Consider the following 16233-nt stretch of genomic DNA (forward strand, 5'->3'; position numbering starts at 1 on the left):
TTAGATTTTCTTAATTTTTTCTATTTAAAAATTTCAGTTTAGCCATTATGTTATTAGTATTTTTCATCAATATTTGCTAACTTGGTATGTTAATTAAACTATCCTCATATGACACTGCATATGATTGACAAAAAATAAACATATTAAGTTGACAAATTTTGACAGAAACTACAAACTACAATAATAATTATGATTAGAATTTTTAAATTAAAAAAGTAGGATTAAAATTTTAAATTTTAAAGTACATGTGAATAAATTGTTAGAATTTATAAAATAAATCTACAATATAACTTAATAAACCAGGATCTGTCATGTCAAATCATTAAGAATAAATCAAGAACAAAACTAGATACGGAAGCGTACCTGAATCCATGGATTCCTTGAAACTTTCTGGAACTTGGGGATTTGATCTTCCAAATTAGCACACAAGAAACTCAGAGAATATCTGCTCTTTCTTTCCTAATGATGGGATATTAGAAAAGATATCTTGTGTATAATTTGGGGACCATAACCCTAATATTTATAACCTTAGCATATTAGTTCTAATCAAATTCTAATTAGCCCATCATTAATTAGAATTTGATTAGAAGAGTATCTACACATATTTAACCCATACTTTATTTATTTAATAATTAAAAGCCCAATAAAATTCTAACCAAATTAGATCACTTTTAATTTGGGCTAACCTATCATGATAGTAAATAATAACATGTAATTATCCTTGTTATATATGTGATGTCCAAATTTTCCAACAATCTCCCACTTGAACCACATATATATACTAATTACTTTATAATTACATGTCATTATATAACCTTCGAGCTCAAAATTTTTACTATCATATCCAAAAGGCATTACATGCAAATCTCGTCCATTAATTATGTTAACATAGAACCAATGCGACTTTCGTTACAAATATCGTAACTAAATCCATCCATGATCACGTATATTAACACAACCAAATGACATAGATCAAGTATGGATGTGTAGCATGGAAATTACATGCAATATGATCTAAACATGTCTATTTCCAACTGGTCCTTCCTCAAACTTAAGTGAGGTCAATTTCAAAATAATAAACAGAGTGAATAAATTGAATACTTTATTTCTGATCAGAAAATAACTAAATACATAAATGTCTGAAATATAAACTCTCACTAAATTATGATATCCTCAAACAATGTAACACCCATGTGAGCAGTGTGCTCATGAAAGACCTTGGGTGGTAAACCTTTTGTGAGCGGATCCGCTATCATGGAGTTTGTCCCAATGTGCTCTATGGAGATTTGACGATTTTGCACTCTTTCTTTTACAACTAGAAATTTTATGTCAATCTGCTTTGACTTAGATGAACTCCTGTTGTTATTGGAATACAGCACTGCTGACTTATTGTCACAAAATAATTTGAGTGGTCTTTTTACATTCTCCAAAATACACAGCCCTGTGACAAAGTTCCGCAATCATATTCCATAGTTTGATGCCTCATAGCATGCTACAAACTCTGCTGCCATAATGGACAAAGCTACAAGTGTTTGTTTGACACTTTTCCAAGATATAGCTCCTCCGGCTAACAGGTAAATATAGCCTGATGTAGATTTCCTACTATCTTGGCATCCAGCGAAATCAGAATCAGAATACCCTATGACCTCCAAAAGATTTGATCTCTTATAAGTAATCATGTAATCTTTTGTTCTCTAAAGATATCTCATAATCCTTTTGGCTGCTATCCAATGGTCTATACCAGGGTTGCTTAAATATCTGCCTAACATCCCAACAATGTACGTAATGTCCGGACGCGTACATACTTGAGCATACATTAAACTCCCAACAGCTGATGCACAGGGAATCTTTTGCATTTCATGAATTTCAAAGTTACTTTTAGGGCATTGAGTAAGACTAAATTTGTCTCCTTTAGCGACAGGGGTGTCACCTGGTCTACAATTCTGCATGCTAAACCTTTTGAGTACTTTATCGATATAGCTCTTTTGTGATAATCCAAGAATACCTCGAGATCGATCTCGATGTATCTGAATTCCTAAAACAAAAGAGGCATCCCTAAGATCTTTCATCTCAAAATGCTTGGATAAAAATCTCTTGGTTTCGTGCAATAAGCCTATATCATTAGTGGCAAGCAAAATGTCATCAACATATAGAACCAGAAATATGTAATTACTCCCATTGAATTTGTGATACACACAGTCATCAACAATATTCATTTCAAAACCGAATGAAATAATTATTTGATGAAACTTGTGGTACGGGAAGCTTGTTTGAGTCCATAGATGGATTTTGTCAATTTGCAAACCATATTCTTTGAGTCTTTCGACTCAAAATTTTTTGGTTGCACCATATAAATTGTTTCTTCAATGTCACCATTAAGAAACGCAGTCTTAACATCCATCTGATGTAACTCAAGATCAAAATGAGCAACAAGTGCTATGATTATCCTAAAGGAGTCTTTCGATGAAACTGGAGAAAAGGTCTCTGTAAAATCAATGCCTTCTTTCTGAGTATATCCTTTAGCTACAAGACGTGCCTTATACCTTTCCACATTACCATTTGTATCCCTCTTGGTTTTAAATAACCATTTACAACCAATTGGTTTTGCACCTTCAGGTAATGGGACAAGTTCCCAAACTTTATTGTCTTGCATAGATTTATACTCATCTTTCATGGCATCAATCCACTTTTGAGAATTAGAACTTTTCATGGCCTGATGAAAGTTGATTAGATCATCTTCCATCATTCCATTATCATCCTCATGTTCTTGGAGAAATACAATATAATCATCTGGAATAGCATTTCTCCTTTCTTTTGTGGACCTTCTTAATGGCACTTGTTCTTGAGGTTGTTGAGTTTGTTCTTCTGGAACCATTACCTCATTTTGAATGGGGAGTTGTTCAACATTGTCTTGTAGAGGTTCTAGATTCACTTCTTGATCAATGATAGGTATAAGAACCTGAACATCATCAAAAGTGATAGTAGAAATTGAGTTAGAATCCAATTCTTCCTCAAAAGCAATGTCTCTAACCTTATTTCTCCCCCCAAACTCAACATCCTCAAAAAATGTTGCAGTTCCTGTCTAAAAAATATTCTTTATTATGGGATCATAAAATTTATAGCCCCTAGATTGCTCAAAATAGCAATAAAGTAGATGCTTATTGTTTTGGAGTCCAATTTCTTTTCATGAGGCCTATAAGGCCTTGCCTCAGCTGGACATCCCTAAATGTGAAAGTGCTTTAGACTAGGCTTTTGACCTGTCCAAAGCTCATAAGGTGTTTTTGCAACTGCTTTATTGGGTACTCTATTCAGAATGTAAGTTGCTGTCTTTAATGCTTCTCCCCAAAGGGACTCAGGTAAGGTAGAATGAGCAATCATGCTCCTTACCATATCCTTAAGAGTTCTGTTTCGTCTTTCAGCTACACCATTCATACTAGATGATCCTGGCATCGTGTACTGTGGGACAATACCACATTCCTCTAAGAATTTCGCAAATGGTCCTGGACATTGTTCACCTGAGCCATCATATCTACCGTAGTACTCACCACCACGATCAGATCTAACGTTTTTAATCCTTTTGTTGAGTTGATTCTCAACTTCAGCTTTATAAGTTTTGAACACGTCCAAAGACTGAGATTTCTCATGAATGAGATATAGGTACCCATAACGTGAGTAATCGTCTATAAATGTTATGAAATATTGTTGACCATTCCATGATGCTGTAGGGAATGGCCCACAAATATCTGTATGAATTAATTCTAAGACATCTGAAGATCTGTTGGCACTCAATCTCTTGGTTTTGGTCTGTTTTCCCTTGATGCAATCGACACAAACATCAAAGTTTGTGAAGTCAAGGGACTTTAAAATACCATCAGACACAAGGCATTCAATTCTAACTTTTGAGATATGACCTAAGCGCCTATGCCATAATGATGCTGAATTTTCCTTATTTAATTTGCGTTTAATACCCCGTGATTCCACATGCAAAGTTTCATTATAGGATACAACTGTTTCTAGCAAATAAAGGTTGTCATAAGTATTTAAATAACCAGTTCCAATAACATTTGAATATAAAGACAAATTAAATTGATTGTTTCTGAATGAACAATAATATCCAAATTTGTCCAACGAAGAAACAGAAACTAAATTCCGTCTAAATGACGGTACAACAAAAGTGTCTTTTAAATCCAAATAAAAACTAGTTCCTAATAACAACCTAAAATGCCCAATTGCTTCCACTTCTACCGATTTTCCATCGCCCACAAAGATATGTCTTTCACTATCACTTGGCTTTCGGTAACTCAGGCAACCCTTTCTTTACACGCCAAGCATGATATTTGGTACAATCTTTCTTTACGTGTCCAGACTTATTACAAAAGAAACAACTCTCTGTAGCTTGTTGTTGTTTCTTTTGGGCTGGACCCTTAGCAGCTTCATTTTAATATTTTCTTTTCTTGCCCTTGTCCTTAGGGGCATTGGCCAAATGAGCACTTTCAGACTTATCACGCTTCAACCTTTCTTCCTCTTGCACACAATGAGAAATGAGCTCATTTAGGGTCCATTTCACCTTTTGACAGTTATAACTAATTTTAAATTGGTTAAACTGCGCAGGAAGCGATACCAAAACCATAAGAACAAGCAATTCCTCAGAAAGCTCGATCTTAAGTGCCTTAAGTCTTGAAGCAGTATGGAACATCTCCATAATGTACTCTCTTACGTTTCCTTGACCTTTATACTTCATAGACATCAAAGAAGTCAGAAGTGATGTCATCTCAACTTTATCGTTTTTAGCAAAACGTTTCTCAATTTCATCAAAGAAACCTTTGGCCTGAGTAATCTCTTCAAATTCAGTGCCCCTAAAGGCTTCTGGAATGCTGTGTTTCATGATCATTAGACTCATGCGATTTGCACGATCCCACCTCTCAAAGTCCCTCTTAATATCAGGGGTGCTTTCCGCGGTGAGAAGTGCAGGTTGTTCTTCCCTTAGTGCAAGGTCTATGTCCATACAGCCAAGCACTATAAGTAAGTGCATTTTCCATTTCTTAAAATTAGTTCCATTAAGCAATGGTATAGAATTTATATTAGTAGATATTGTAGCAGCAGAAGATGAATTAGCTGAATAGAGAACAAAAACAAGCTTAAATCAATATTCATAAGTAAACAATAAATTCAATATAATGGCTAATCCCATCTCAAGATACCAAACACTACATTAATATCAAATCTTTGGACAGTAATATTAATAGTAAACAGTACTCTTGTTGTAGCAATCAAACATTGACAATAAATTATGTCAAGCAATGAATTAATCTTTGGACTAACTTATTGCTTACATAAAATACCTTATAATTGTCACACATTTATCACCACAGATGCCGTTGTAATTCTGCCAAATATTAACTTACCTTTGGGTCAATCAATAAATGCATGAATCACAAAAACATATAACCATCTTAATATTTTAAATAAACTAATCTACACAAAAGAGGTCACTTTGGCGGCATTTTGTTTCAACTAATTTATTTAAAATATTAGATATCCTTAATTAAAAGCCAAAATTTGAATTTATTTGTTCCAAAATATTTACCTTAATTTCATCTTTCAATCAAATTAAAAGATAAAACATAAATATATATTTATATTATTTTCCAAAACATTAAACCAATCAAAGCATGCATATTTTATATATTTATATAAACAAACAAAACATAGATATGAATCAATTTCTATATATATATATATATATTATATATATTTATATATATATATATATTAAATGTCATATGGATTAAAATAATAATAATCACATGCCTTGCAAATACACGAACCGAATCGCAATATTTTCAAATAAAACTTAAAAACGTAGGTATCAAATAATATTACCCAATTTTAATATGAAAATCACCCAAATTTTTTTTTAATATGAATTCAAGATAAAAAAATTTTAATATAAATCTTCAAAAACAACATATATATCCGAAATATAAAACCCATGAAATTTCATGAATCAATTATTCAAATGAAGAACTTGAATCAATTCCCAATGATTCAATATGACGAGGCTCGGATGCCACTTGTTAGAATTTATAAAATAAATCTACAATATAACTTAATAAACCAGGATCTATCATGTCAAATCATTAAGAATAAATCAAGAACAAAACTAGATGCGGAAGCGTACCTGAATCCATGGATTCCTTGAAACTTTCTGGAACTTGGGGATTTGATCTTCCAAATTAGCACATAAGAAACTCAGAGAATATCTGCTCTTTCTTTCCTAATGATGGGATATTAGAAAAGATATCTTGTGTATAATTTGGGGACCATAACCCTAATATTTATAACCTTAGCATATTAGTTCTAATCAAATTCTAATTAGCCCATCATTAATTAGAATTTGATTAGAAGAGTATCTACACATATTTGACCCATACTTTATTTATTTAATAATTAAAATCCCAAAAAAATTCTAACCAAATTAGATCACTTTTAATTTGGGCTAACCTATCATGATAGTAAATAATAACATGTAATTATCCTTATTATATTTGTGATGTCCAAATTTTCCAACATAAATCTCATATTTTAGATAAGTAAAGGGATGACCAATATGACAGTTCTAAGAGATTCCTCATATTTCTTTAACTTATCATCATCTCCAAGTCTGTTAAACAAATCAGAAGATGTAGCACAAATTTTATTAGCTTGAGAAGTGGAAGATGAAGATATGATATTGTTCTTAGCATGCTGTTGAATTTGACCTTTGAGCATAAATCCATGTACAATTTTCTTGATCTTTTAATGCCTCAATAGCTCCAATGCAACTCATGGTTTTAATCCTTTTTGCTATACTTTTCATATCAAATGGCTGTTTTTTTCTTAAGCAAATGGTAATGGTAGATATGAGGTTCTTATATAGTGACTTTATGGAGGGAAACCAAAGATGGTATTCAAATAAAAGAAATGGTTTTAATTGTATCCTACAATAGAGACAATGATAGTAAAGAAATGAACAAAATCACCAAAGATAAGGTTTTGGATGGTTTGTTTTTGGTTCCTTTGGATTTGGGGAATGAATCCTTCACTATTTACATCCAATTTATTGGTTTCTATTACATCTTTCCATGAAAAATTGAAATCCTAATGTGACTTGAGAAGTGTATTGGCTTGTTCTCTATTTATGTTTAAATTCTTCCCATGTTTTTTTGTTTTTGGGATTTGAAGTTTTAGGCTCCCTTTGTTTGCCAGTAAAATGTTTGTATTTAGGCTCCGGAAAATAATTTACTTTTCTGGTATTTAGATGAATCTATGTAAAATATTTTTTATTTTTTGACAGATTTCTTAAAATATTTTCCAAAAAGCTATTTTAAATATATTAATAAATTCATATTTTAAATTATTTTTACATATATTACAATGATTTATTTATAAATAAATAAATACAAATGTTTTGCTACAAGTACATTAGTGAAAATTGAAAATAATGATCAACCCCTTAAAGGGTTGAAACAGGCCAAAACTCAACAGATACCTAATTTAGCATTCACATAAACCATAGCAATTGTATCAAATTCGGAGAAATGTAGTGATTGCATTTTGCTGGAGCAACAAAATCATTTAATGACATTAACTGGCAAAGGTCACATTGACCAACGAAAGTGTTGAACAAGACTAACAAAATTTCAGCTCAAAAGATAAAAACCAATCATAACTGGCATCATTAACGCCATATCTCATGTCATTCATGCATCACAGCATCCTTATCGTCAAAATAATTCCCACAAGTATAGGAATTGATCAAATTCACTAAGATAACAATAACCAATTCCTCTAGATAACATTACCAGCTTTTAATTGTTATTTCTTCGCTTGTGAGAACAAAGCAGTCTGGGAGGGTCAATGTTTGTGTAATACTTCTTGATTGTCTCTGTGATTTCAAATCCAAATTTCTTATAGAAGTTGATGGCATCTTCGTTGTTTGTCTGAACATGCAAGTAGATTTCCGGTATGTTTTGCTTCGAACAGAGATAAAGAACATGGTTCAATAGCCTTGTACTTGCATAAATTAAAGATTTTTAACGAACTATGGCTTCTATTCAGAATCAATGAGAACATAATTTTTCAGCAAAAACATGCTGAGGCAGTTTAGTTACACTCTACATTTCTTCATCGTTGACCTCATTGCAATTTGCAAAAGACAACCATTATTGTGCCACTGAACATGTGCAGATATTTTAAGAGCACAAGTGAAACCAGAAGTGATCCGATTCAAATTAGAGGTATTGATAATGTTAAAGGACAATACTAAGATCATCCAATTAGCAATTAGTTTCTTGCATGACCTATTCCAAGGAAATGTTGTTTGTCTACTCACCAATTCCTAGCCCACGATATGGTGCTAAAACACCCAATGTCATGATGCACACACGGATGGCCCCACCTTCCTTCTTTTGCAGCCGGCAAGCAATTGATCCGACACAGATGTCACTGTAATATGCTGAGTTAGCATGCAAAAGAGTGATTTTTAGAACAAAATACTAATTTTTGGATAACACAGGCTATTCTCCAACTTACTCTCATCAGGTCTCAACTCATGTAATAGCTATGTATAACAATCACATCATCTGTTACGTGAATATGCATGCGTCACCACAAACAATTTATTCCGAGCCAACAAATTGAATAAAAAATAATTAATTATAGCTTTCTAATCATCAATGTGTAACATAGTAATTGATATCATATGATGAAGCCACTATGACAGGGACATTACAAACATGCTCTGCACATTCATAAGATCATAGAGTTAAAAGAGGATAGAGTTGCTCCAAACTTCAATTGAGTGTATTTCTTAGAGCATGACTTGAGGATTAAGGAGAAAATAAAACAAATATGCAGTTACCAAGACAGAAGGAAACGATAAGATAACTTCTCTCCAAGAAGTAACAGGTTTTGAAATTTCTACAGTTTCTGTGAAAAGATGTAGACCATCAAGCTCAATAGGTGCCCTCCAATGCAAGGCAGCAAATTTCAGAATCAGGAAGTCTTTAGCCAGGGTTTTTATGACTCTAAAGTTCGCCAGAAAACTTCAGGGATAGCTACTACCCGCTATTTAACAGTGTAAAAGCAATGCAGGATAAGGAAGGATGTATTAACGTTACACAATATGCAGAAGATCATGGAAGAAAAGGTGACTGGACCAGCTAAGATTGGTAATGTAAGGCAGCACAAGCACAACAGCAGAAGCAAAGAGTGTTTTTGAGGCATGTTTTCATGAGGATGACTGGTGACACGCATTTTTAGAATTTAATAAGCCCAGAATATTGACCATTGAAACCAAAACACAATAAATAGAGCAAGCAATTCAATATAGGTGGGGTTATCTAACCTAAACTATCTAATCCAACAAGGAATTGCTTCTACCAATGATCACATGAGAAGACACTAAACTGATAACCGAAAACATGTTAACGGTATCGAAGGTCACTCATGTGTAGGTTGTAGTTTCAAGACAGCCAAGTTCATCATTCAGTAACTTGAAACATCAAGGATAAAGTTTCTAGTCTTGGAGAATCTATACATATTAAACCATTTTCCAATCATGTATAATCAAATGCCAATATAAATCAAACTAGCCCATAAAAGGCCATCAATCTTCCGACTCAAAGAACCAAAAAGCCAAAATCAAACGCAGAAATCAAAACCAACAAAATAAATTCCCATAATAGGATACTAACTACATACCCAGAGGGAAAGAGAACAACAATAAAATTCCCAATAGATGGCATATACTAAAGAACACAAAAGAAAAAAAAAAAAAAACCAGTGCAAAGAAAATGCCAAACAACATTGGACCAACCAAAAAGAGTTCAACAACTTTAAAAAGAAAAAAAATGAAAACCCAGAAAAAGATTAGGAAAAACGGAGCAAACCAAGCTTGGTGAATTCGCCAGAAGCGAGAGCATCGGCGTAGTACTTATCGTTGTAACGAACAGGGAAGAGAGCTGTGTTGAGCTTCTTCAGCTGCATCACGTTCTTGTCCCTCACTCCAAGTGATATTGCTACTTCTCGCCCAGCCCCCATTTCTTAACTCCTTTGCGATCTATTGGTCCAATAAAACAAAAGATTTGCAGAGGGGATATAATAATGGTGTGGTGAGGGATTGTACAGACAGACTTAGATTTCTTGTATGTGACAAAAGAGGAAGGGTAGGTTGGCTTTTCAATTTACAGCGACGGTGGAGGGATTCGCTACTCATGGAACTTGGGGTTTCTCGTTTCCCTGAGAAAGACCCAGCGAAGTGGAACCTCGATTTTCCTGAGAAAGAAGAGAGCAAACGAAACAGCAGCCTGAGAAGAGAAGATATGCGAGGGTAAGAAGATGAAGAACAAAAGAAGGAGAAGGAATGAAGAAGAATGAGATGGACCAGACGGAAAATGATTTCAGGACCAAGAAAATAAAAATACAGTGCAAAAGCGTGGACGGCAGGATTCGAACCTGCGCGGGCAGAGCCCACATGATTTCTAGTCATGCCCGATAACCACTCCGGCACGTCCACTGATTTTGTTGGTTTTTGTCATTGTTTACTTAATATTGTATTCTTTTGCATACCACCACAACGTACATTCATTCTCTTTTTGAATTTAAAAACAACCATCTCATTTATCATAAATATTTAAAAATTCATTTTTAAGATTATCTAAAAATAAAAATATTACCATCTCTTAATCTTTTTTATAAATTGGAAAAAAAATCAACGAAAATTTTAATTTAATTAAATTAATTAAATAATTTATACTCATTTCAAGATATGTAATTGTCCATAAAAAAAAGTCAAAAAATGTTGTCTCCAATCAAGGATTGAATTGTTTTCTTATTTTCTACTTTTATGGTTTAGGATATGGAGATTGGAGAGAGACATTTGCATTCTCTTATCATTTTCTGTTGCCTGATCAGGGTATTCACAATTTTTCACATATCGTAGAATATCATGATGCCAAGACAATCGTCTCTCTCCTCTTCTTCATCGATATTGCATCAATGAGCTAGAGCCTTACAAATACTCATCTGGATCAGCTTCATGTCCTCCTGCTTATTTACTTTGATCAAAGAAGCTAACGTAGCCGAGGCAGTTATTTCAGTGTCATGGTTGAACTGATGAAGGCAGTTCAAAGCAACAAAGGTTTACAATTTGTTGGCTACTGTATACATTTGGTTTCCATAAATCTTGAGTCGAGTTGAGTAGAATTTTAAAATTTTCGAATATTTTTTGGGGTCATTTGTATTTTAGGTTTACGTTTTCAAGTTAGGTCACTATAAGTTTTAGTTATTATGTGTTTGAAGTGTTCCAATTTACGTCATTAAAATAAATGCATCTCTGTCTTACTCGGACAAAATTTGAAATTTAATCTTTGTACTTAAAAATATCAAAATTAGATTTTTTAATTTTTTATTTAAAATTTCAGTTTAGTCATTAATGTTATTAGTATTTTCCATCAAAATTTGCTAACTTGGTATGTTAATTAAACTATCCTCATATGACACTGCATATGATTGACAAAAAATAAACATATTAAGTTGACAAATTTTGACAGAAATTACAAACTACGATAATAATTATGATTAGAATTTTTAAATTGAAAAAAAGGTAGGATTAAAATTTTAAATTTTATAGTACATGTGAATAAATCTCAAATTTTAGATAAATAAAGGGATGACCAACATGATAGTTCTAAGAGATTCCTCATATTTCTTCAACTTATCATCATCTCCAAGTTTGTTAAAGAAATCAGAAGATGGAGCACAAATTTAATTAGCTTGAGAAGTGGAAGATAAAGATCTGATATTACTCTTAGCATGCTATTGAATTTGACCTTTGAGCATAAATCCATGTACAAATTCCTTGATCTTTCAATGCCTCAATAGCTCCAATGCAACTCATGGTTTTAATCGTTTTTGCTATACTTTTTAGATCAAATGGCTATTTTTTCTTAAGCAAATGGTAATGGTGGATATGAGGTTCTTATATAGTGACTTTATGGGGAGGGGGGAAACTAGAGATGGTATTCAAATAAAAAAAATGGTTTTAATTGTATCCTACAATAGAGACAATGATAGTAAAGAAATGAACAAAATCACCAAAGATAAGGTTTTGGGATGGTTTATTTTTGGTTCCTTTGGATTTGGGGGATGAACCCTTCACTATTTCCAATTTATTGGTTTCTATTACATATTTCCATGAAAAATTGAAATCCTAATGTGACTTGAGAAGTGGATTGGCTTGTTCTCCATTTATGTTCAAATTCTTCCCATGTTTTTTTGTTTTTGGGATTTGAAGTTTTAGGTTCCATTTGTTTGCCAGTAAAATGTTTGTTTTTAGGCTCCGAAAAATGATTTCTGGAAAATGATTTACTTTTTTGGTGTTTGGATGAATCTATGTAAAATATTTTTTATTTTTTGGCAGATTTCCTGAAAATATTTTCCGAAAAAGCTATTTTTACATGTATTAATAAATTTATATATATTAATAAATTTATATTTTAAATTATTTTACATATATTGCAATGATTTATTTATAAATAAATAAATCAAATTATTAGACAAATGTTTTGCTACAAGTACATTAGTGAAAATTGAAAATAGTGATCAACCCCTTAAAAGGGTTGAAACAGGCCAAAACTCAACAGATGCCGAATATCTTCCAATACCTAATTTAATATTCACATAAACCATACCAATTGTATCAAATTCGGAGAAATGTAGTGATTGTATTTTGCTGGAGCAACAAAATCATTTAATGACATTAACCGGCAAAGGTCACATTGACCAACGAAAGTGTTGAACAAGACTAACAAAATTTCAGCTCAAAAGATAAAAACCAATCATAACTGGCATCATTAACGCCATATCTCATGTCATTCATGCATCACAGCATCCTTATCGTCAAAATAATTCCCACAAGTATAGGAATTGATCAAATTCACTAAGATAGCTGTAATAGGCTAATTTTGTACTGGGCCCCCCAAAAATAATAACCGAATCAATAGAGTTAAAGAATGCAATCGGTTGAAAACGAGTCTAAAAGGGCCAAATTGAAAGACAATCATTAAATTTTGGCCAAATTAAAAAGATGGAGAAAGCTAAGGAGTTCAAATTTTGTTGACTTGGTAAAAGGCTAAAAATAGGAATATATGATTTTTTTGTTGTTTTTATTTTATTTTATTTTATTTAGGCTATTTTTAGTAAACTCCGTGTATATAAATAGGGGTATTTTGTTCTTTGAAGGGGAGACTTGGATGAAGATTTTTGTCTTCCTACTTCAATTTGAAATTGGATTATTCTCTCTTTTCCTATTTCTATTGGAATTGAATTATTTTCTTTTCTCTTTCAATTACGTGGGAATTTTGTCAATTTCATCTCAATTTCTTTGTTTTTTCTAAATTCGTCCAATTGTTTTTAGCCCTTCCCTTTTTTTTATTGTTTTGCAATTAAGTTTTCATTTTTTTTGCCCTAAAATTTGTTTTGACTGCATTTTGGTCCTCCTTGAGGTTGTGCGTTTTGGAGGATGGGGATTATATCCCTTTTGGTCCCTCCTTGTTATTCGCTTTAAGGTTTGAGTTAATCTTTTTTTTTCGTTATTTTATTATCAAATTAACTAATTTAATATATTATTGCTATTATTATTATGTTTCTATTTATATTTATTTTGTTATTCTAATACTATTATTATTTATCTAATTTTTATTTCTACTATTATTATATTTCTATTTATTATATTTTATTTCTATTTATATACTAATATTATTTTCATTATTATTTTTCTTATATATGTTTTTTACTTTTTTTATTAACATTCTATTTATTTATTTATTTATTTTATATTTTTATTATTATCTATTTAAACTTTTTATATAACGCTCATTTCAAATTTTTATATATTATTTACTTTAATATTTTCACATATTATGTATTTCAAACTTTTTTTACACATTATATATTTTGAATTGTTTATATATTTTCATATACATTATGTATTTATTTGTTATTTGTGATTCATTATTATAACATTTTGTTTATTAATTATTACTTTGCGTTGTACATTATTATTCCATCGCATTTTATTCGTTTAAAAGGTCGTGTTTTAATATCGTTTAAGTTTTAAAATCATTTTATTCAAAAGTTTTCAAAATAAGGCAATACTTGGTATTTGGCATCTTTGAGAAGATTATGCCCTAACTTGTTGGGTTCCAATTTTCCTCGTTAAATCTAAGTAACCGAGTACCCCTTTTTCAATCAAAAGGCATAAGTTTCAAATACAAGCTTATTCTCAGGAATTCGAGGTGTTGTGTCCTAACTCACTGGATATGACATTTTGTATCTCAAGATAAGGATTTCTAAAAAATAAAGGCAATGTTCTATGTTTAGAAATCCGAGAAATCGTGCCCTAACGTGTTGGGTTTCGATTTTTCGTTGGACCAAATAATCCAATATCCTTTTGTAATTTTCAAATGTATGAGCTTTTGAAAATCAAGAATTGATCGTGGTTTTGAAGGTTTAAAGAATCATGTCCTAACGTGCTGGATGTGATATTATATTCCTTCGAAACAAGAGCATTTTAATGTTCAATTTGAGTTATTCAAATGCTTTAAAAGAAATTGTATTTCAATTTTTTAAAAAAAAAACTTTAGACAATAGGACATTAATTAATCAATTGGTACCAATTTTGGGCATTACGAGGGTGCTAACCCTTCCTCGTGTGTAACCGACTCCCGAACCCTTTTTTTTCTCAAATTTCGTAGACTCAAAATCATTGTTTTAATAAATCAAAATGTTTTATTAAAATGACCAATCTCAAGGTGATCCGATCACACCTCAAAAAAAGATCGGTGGCGACTCCATTTTTGTTTTTAAGTCGACTCCTGTTTTTCAACAAAAAAAATGGTATCGATAGCTTGGCGACTCCACTGGGGACCAATAAGAGAGTCAAGCCATAAAATTGATTATTTTCTATCCTTTTGTCAAAAATTGAAAATTTGATTTGAAAATCATGATTCTTTTGTTACATTTGTTTATGATCCCTATGTTTGCTAGAATATTTTTGCATTGCATTGCATGACCGTTGTGGTTACACCTTTTAAGTGGGAGTGAGAAACTATGCCTTCGTGAGGTTTTCTCCTCCGCATAGGCTAGTGGACTGCTTCCGGGATACATCTGTACCTATTTCTTCGTGAGGTTTTCACCTCCGCATAGCCATAGGGAAATGTATTCCCCTGAACTGAACTCGATCCACATGAGCCTATAATAGGTGAGGATTGAGGAATCTGCTAGTTTAGGTATCCTGTCTTTAGAATCAAACCGTATATAGCGAGCCTTAAGAGTCCACCCTAGGTAGAACTGTACCCGAAATCTAGTGGTCACCCGAATAGGTGCTTTATTTGTTATTTATTTATTTTGTACTAACGTGTTTGCTTTTGTTTTGTTTATAACTGCATTGCATTACATCATCATAGAAAGGAAGTGTTGATTCATATTCGATTATTAAATAGAACAGTTTTTCATAGGAAAATGAATTTCTTAATAAAATGGATTATAATACGGTTGTTTGAATATGGACCAAGTAAGCACAACGAAAGAAGGCTGATAGTTCGCGAAGGAAAACAAGACTTTGTTTTATTGCTTGAGGATTCAAGCTGATAAAGATTATTCGAGAGCTGTCACATCCCAACTTTCTTAAAGGAGTTAACAAGCATCACGAGGATAAGTGAGTAATAAGTCGCGTCCCGAATCAAGCAAAAAGGAGCTAGTGGAGGCATCTATTGGAATTTTGAGAGATTTGACTTTTACGAAGAAAAGGGGTCGGTGTCTTTGCTTGAAATATAAGGGCAAGGCTGCATATGTAATCCGTTTTATGTAAAGGAATTTGTTTTCTAGAAAAGTTGTTCTAATAGAATTGAATTCAGAATCAACGCCCACATTTCTTTTGCTTTCATCACATGCATTTGCATTGCATTGCATTGCATCATTTGCATTAGATTTCCACAAAGGACCCTAATTAATTGAAATCATTTTAGTTAATCTGGAAACCGATAAAAACTTACCAACCAAGTGTCGTTATGGTATCCGTACTAAGACAAAAGATATGGACCAAAGATTGGAAAGACTTAAAAAAATTCAAAAAAAGATGCAAGACCAGTTACAAATACAAATGCAAGAGCAACTGACAAAGATTTGGCA

At 32.2% G+C, this 16233-nt stretch overlaps 1 protein-coding gene and 1 non-coding gene across 3 annotated transcripts; both read right to left on the reverse strand.

The window, feature by feature from the left end:
- Nucleotides 1-7594: 7594 nt before the first annotated feature.
- Nucleotides 7595-10541, reverse strand: LOC108453090 (uncharacterized). 2 transcript variants are annotated; one of them, XM_053027892.1, is made up of 3 exons: nt 9933-10541; nt 8375-8497; nt 7595-8015 (listed from the first exon to the last, which is right to left on the reverse strand). In XM_053027892.1, exons 1-3 carry the CDS (start codon nt 10081-10083, stop codon nt 7951-7953), a joined length of 339 nt encoding a protein of 112 aa, XP_052883852.1. In that variant the 5' UTR covers nt 10084-10541; the 3' UTR covers nt 7595-7950. The 2 variants fall into 2 exon arrangements, 1 of the variants encoding a protein (XP_052883852.1); XR_008282869.1 differs by lacking the exon at nt 7595-8015 and having other exon boundaries at nt 8073-8487; nt 9933-10056.
- Nucleotides 10477-10558, reverse strand: TRNAS-AGA (transfer RNA serine (anticodon AGA)). Its single transcript has one exon. It is a non-coding gene; the product is annotated as a tRNA-Ser (tRNA).
- Nucleotides 10559-16233: the final 5675 nt, after the last annotated feature.

Source organism: Gossypium arboreum, chromosome 5, assembly GCF_025698485.1.
Source record: "Gossypium arboreum isolate Shixiya-1 chromosome 5, ASM2569848v2, whole genome shotgun sequence".
Taxonomy (NCBI): Eukaryota; Viridiplantae; Streptophyta; class Magnoliopsida; order Malvales; family Malvaceae; genus Gossypium; species Gossypium arboreum.

Bases quoted from the DNA above. Each gene is read 5' to 3' on its own strand.
- LOC108453090 (XM_053027892.1), bottom strand. From the start codon at position 10,083: ATGGGGGCTGGGCGAGAAGTAGCAATATCACTTGGAGTGAGGGACAAG. The intron at 8,498-9,932 runs GTTTGCTCCGTT...ATGCTAACTCAG, and splicing joins TGGCGAATTCACCAAGCTTG to CATATTACAGTGACATCTGT. The intron at 8,016-8,374 runs GTGAGTAGACAA...CTCTGTTCGAAG, and splicing joins ATATCGTGGGCTAGGAATTG to CAAAACATACCGGAAATCTA.